Raw genomic sequence first — 5,496 nt, 5'->3', positions numbered from 1 at the left:
GAAAAAGGCATAATTTATATTTATTTTCTAATTTTTTTAGAAAAAATTACGTGGTTACGAGATCGGTCAAATTAACCAAACCTATACAGAGATTCGTTACTGAAAATAACATAAAATATGAAGTTTTTTTCTCATGAAACATTTGATAAATATCTGCACATTATAAAGATTTCACATGTGAAATTTGAAAATTTTCTGATGCATAAAGGATTGTTAATTTTAAAATGAAAATTAATTTGCACGTTGGATAGGCAACATGCAAAAAGAAAAAAAAAAGGCATGAGAAAACATTGCTTTAGAAACCTTAAGACTTAATAAAAAAAAATCTGATATTTTGCCCATGAAAGCATTATAATGTTTACTGATAATCTGCCAAATTTCGTTAACATATGCTTACTATTTTAAAAGTTATAGCACAAAATGGTTACAAGGTCGGTCCCCTACACCGAGCCTGTGCTGGAAGAGTTAAATGATTGGTGGAATAGTTAAAACTTCAATAGGCAATTTGATAAAATCAAAAGTAATGGTAAAATTAGGTATAATCTAGAATTAGATAAATAAACCTTTGGCAGTTGTCATATTATTTTTGTATTTCAGATAAGATGCATGAAATCTTTGGTTGTATCCTTGGATTGGGTATAAATGTTAAACATCTTTGTTATGGTCATTATTGGTATATAGTGCAAATGCAGTTTTAAGAATTTAGTTTGCATTTTTTCCATTCCATTGCACGAATTTCCAAAATGTCAGATGTGTTGATAATTTCTGGTAACTAGACGTGTTTTTATAAAATATTTTCTTAATTTTCTGTGTTTTAAAGTCTGCACGTGTAATTGTATCTTAATTGAAGCCATCCTGGATATCAAACTGTTACGATCTCGTCATCTATCCTAAATACGCATCAAAAATACAAGAAACATCTATTTTGAACATTCAGTTTTCCTTACGATTCCCATACTCATCCAGGAAATAAACACCGTCTATTTGTTTAACAATTTTTATTGTAATTTATCATTATACTAATCAAATTTATACAGGTATATATTTTTATTCCATTGAACCAAAATATCAAAAGACCATTATCTATCAGTTTTACTCAGATTGGATATCTCATCACAATTCCATAAGAGGTTCATTATAATTTATTTATTGCTTCTTAAGAGCTTATTAATAATTTCTAATTAAAAGTAAACTAACTATTTAGATCAAATCTAAAGATTTATAAATTAATCAGCAAGCTGACAAGAAATGCACGATGTCAGTATTCGTTATAAAAGACATCTAAAACCATAATGCATCAAATCATGTTTTTAACCCTCGCTATTAATGACATTTGCAGTCATTATCACAATAATATCTCTAGGTTTGGCCAAATTAGGAGATTTAAGCTATTAATTTCTAAACCCATAGCAGGTACTAGTTAATATAGTAATGTTTTTTTTTAATACAACAACAACTATTTGGCACACTTTGTGAACGTGATAAGCTATTTTTTATCTTCCATAAACAAATTGGAACTGAACGTGTGGATTATTTTTTACATATTTTTGTATGTCATACAAAAAATTATAAAATAGGATTGGGGGGGGGGAATAAATGTAACTTAACCTTTGTTTCAAGACATTTTCTCACCTGCAAACAAATAAAGTTAAGCAAATTTTCTTCCAGTTTTTTGTTGTTGCAAAACTCTTAAATGTGAAGTTGGTAAAAACAAGGTGTTCAGATGTTATAGAATGTTGTAGTTTGCAATACCAAAGACAGTAATATGCCTTATAGATTCTTTGTTTTTTTTATCTCCACCACCAGTGGTGGATAGAAGTTATGTTTTCAGCCCTGATGTGTGTGTGTGTTTGTCAGCAAAATTTCTCAAAAACAGCTGAATGGATTTGGATGAAAGTTGATATACCTTAGGACTATGACCCAACTTAGAAGTGATTAGTAATTTTTGGAGGGTCGATGTCACAGCAAGGTCACTAAAATAAAAAAAGTCCCTATATGTTAACATGAGGACCTATTTTTCACACAACTTTTTTTCTACAACTCAGTCAAAAATCTGATTTTGATGAAACTTGGAATACTTAGGTAGAATATTATTCCTCATTGTCATGCCAAAATGGTCTTGTATCCACTGAAAATGACAGGCATGTGGACACATTTTTGTATTTTTTAAGAGCTGAATATAATCAACACTGCATGGCGAAGGTATATGCTGTACTGAGTGCCACTTTAGACTGTTTGTTTTTAATACTGTTTTTTAAGATTAAACGTTGTAAGAACTAGGGATAGTAAATAATGTAGCTGCGACTATACAAAACATGCTCATAATTATTAAAGTAAGATCAGTAATTATCACCAGGAGATTAAAAAGATACAAATATATCTTTCAGAAGCTTCAAAAAAAGTAGAAGAGAAAAAATTCAAAACCGTTGAAGAGTGGTTAAGCCATCTTAGACTGTCCGATTATGAGAACCTTTTCTTGATCAATGGATTTGATGACATTGAATTTTTGGTAAGTTTGAAAACTAAATTTGTTTTTGCAGTAACAGTATGAAATGTACTACTTTCTTTAGTCATTTGTAATCTAGATTATTTTGAGTTACAGTTTGCCCCACCCCCAGAGAAAATTCCGTGGGCACCCATGCTCTACATATGTCTATCTTATTTAATCTAAGAACTCATGAGTGAAAGCAAAGGAGATTAAAATATATGTATATACCACATCCAGAGCCAACTAAGCCTTTTATCCAATAACGGGACTCATCAGGCACATGTTATGCTATGTGGATGATTCATTGACACTGTGTCATTATTTTTGTCAAATACTTGAAACTTACTTTTTAGAAAGTAACACCTCTAAACATTACAATGTACTACATGCTGTTCTTGATTTGAATGAACATTTTAAAGCCGTATTAAAAATTCACACAAGTTTTTTTATGGTGCGTCAACCCAGGGGTCATAATTTATGGATTAGAACCATGTTGAAAAATAACAGAATTTTTGGATTACAATGATATTTATATACCTGAATTCAGTTCTGTCACACAAGATGCACTGGTTTCTTGATCATCATGTTGTCTGAAGCATGAGGCTTTTGGTGTGTAGTTACACTGATCAAGAAACACGCACACACACACTGGTGATAGTTATTTTGCAGTCATATAAGTGTTAAGTGTAGATAACTTTGTAGCAAAGTTTCTGGTGTATTTTTCAATATTAATCTCAGGAAATTAACGTTTTTAAAACGTGTGCATTTTTCAAAATGATTTTTATGTGCTTATGGTAGGTTATGGCATTATATTGCATTTGTAAAAATGATTGACAGTTTTTATTTCAAGAAAACAATCTTAATTGATCTTCATCTGATAACCTGATGGTTATAAGTACTTCAGTTTGATAATTGTAAACCTCCAAAAATGTCAGTCAATAATATTTTTACATATTTAAAATAGGAAGCAATAATAATAATTAATTATAATTGTATGGATTATAATTAATAGAGTGAAGTTTGGGATACTTATTTAAAGAAGTTTTTAATGTTTGAACATTATATCTTCTGTACTTTTATTTCTTTTTTATATTGGTTTCACTTCATAGAATTTTAATGTTCTTTTGTTTCTTTTAAATTATAAAAAAAACATTGAACAGCCCTATGGGTTGAAACATTAGAGTCCCATCTGCTTCATGAAACCCCCCATCACAAAACTTCTTGTGAAATGAATCCAGATTGTTTTTACAGTAGGATGTTGATTTTCCTGAAATGTTAAATAACCAAACAGTTCTAACATTGCATGATATTTTAGCGGTACAAAGCATTTCACTAAGAATACACTACACTTTCAAGCTATATTTGAGCACGTGTACCTTATGTTCTTTGCAAATACAATGATTAAAAATGTTCAAATTAATGTTATATGTAAAACTTTTTGTTTACTTAGGTGTTTAATAACAACTATGATAAATATTAATACATTAAGTTACAACTTTGTGTGCATTGTTTATTTTTATTTCTTATAAGCTTCAACCCTATCTGTATTGTTTATTTTGGTTTTTCTCTCAGTTATAAGCTGTAACTTTTGATATTACTTTTTATTATAGTGATTTGTTAACCTCTCGGTTATAAGCTGTAACTTTTGATATTCGTTGTTGATATTACTTTTTATTATAGTGATTTGTTAATCTTTCGGTTATAAGCTGTAACTTTTGATATTCGTTGTTGATATTACTTTGTATTATAGTGATTTGTTAACCTCTCGGTTATAAGCTGTAACTTTTGATATTCGTTGTTGATATTACTTTTTATTACAGTGATTTGTTAACCTCTCGGTTATAAGCTGTAACTTTTGATATTCGTTGTTATATTACTTTTTATTATAGTAATTTGTTAACCTCTCGGTTATAAGCTGTAACTTTTGATATTACTTTTTATCATAGTGATCTGTTAACCTCTCGGTTATAAGCTGTAACTTTTGATATTCGTTGTTGATATTACTTTTTATTATAGTGATTTGTTAACCTCTCGGTTATAAGCTGTAACTTTTGATATTCATTGTTGATATAATTTTTTATTATAGTGATTTTCTAACTTCCATGGAACTGTTTGATTTTACGTACAGTTCAGTTTCACATACTTGCATAAAATCGATGTTTTACAGTTTAAAAATAACTCAAAATTATGTAAAACATTTAAAATTAATTAAGAAAAATATCACTATTTTTAACTAAGGTCATTGAGAAGAAAAGCTATAAATGTAAGTCAGATCTTTCTTATCTTTTTAATTTGACATTTTGTTAAGACAGTGAAGTTAGATGTTTTACCTAACAGTAATCTGTCCTAACAGAATTGTTCAGTTTTTCCATGTTCCCAGATATTAATGTGTTCATAGTTAATGAATAAGTCTAATTATTTAGTATCTAACATACTAATTTACTTCCTTGACTTTCAAAATGAAATAGAGTAGTAACCATGTTAAAAAATACTGCAGATCTTTACTTCCTTGACTTTCAAAATAGTAGTAACCATGTTAAAAATACTGTAGATCTTTACTTCCTTAACTTTCAAAATGAAATAGAGTAGTAACCATGTTAAAAATACTGTAGATCTTTACTTCCTTAACTTTCAAGATAAAATAGAGTAGTAACCATGTTAAAAATAGTGCAGATCTTTACTTCCTTGACTTTCAAGATAAAATAGAGTAGTAACCATGTTAAAAATAGTGCAGATCTTTACTTCCTTGACTTTCAAAATGAAATAGAGTAGTAACCATGTTAAAAATACTGTAGATCTTTACTTCCTTAACTTTCAAGATGAAATAGAGTAGTAACCATGTTAAAAATACTGCAGATCTTTACTTCCTTGACTTTCAAAATGAAATAGAGTAGTAACCATGTTAAAAAATACTGCAGATCTTTACTTCCTTGACTTTCAAAATGAAATAGAGTAGTAACCATGTTAAAAAATACTGCAGATCTTTACTTCCTTGACTTTCAAAATGA

The 5,496-nt window shown here is 28.9% G+C and overlaps 1 protein-coding gene across 3 annotated transcripts in view; it reads left to right on the top strand.

The window, feature by feature from the left end:
• Nucleotides 1-5,496, top strand: part of LOC106470250 — a 57,960-nt gene that overhangs the window by 27,080 nt on the left and 25,384 nt on the right. For all 3 annotated transcript variants that reach the window (XM_022398848.1, XM_022398847.1, XM_013930793.2), the window contains one exon: nucleotides 2,388-2,509. In XM_022398848.1, the coding sequence (XP_022254556.1) occupies nucleotides 2,388-2,509 (122 nt within the window). The remainder of the gene's footprint in view (nucleotides 1-2,387; nucleotides 2,510-5,496) is intronic.

This window comes from Limulus polyphemus, unplaced genomic scaffold, assembly GCF_000517525.1.
Source record: "Limulus polyphemus unplaced genomic scaffold, Limulus_polyphemus-2.1.2 Scaffold3903, whole genome shotgun sequence".
NCBI classification, from domain to species: Eukaryota; Metazoa; Arthropoda; class Merostomata; order Xiphosura; family Limulidae; genus Limulus; species Limulus polyphemus.
The sequence above is the reverse complement of the archived record's forward strand: the minus strand, read 5'-3'. Positions and strand labels throughout refer to the sequence as shown.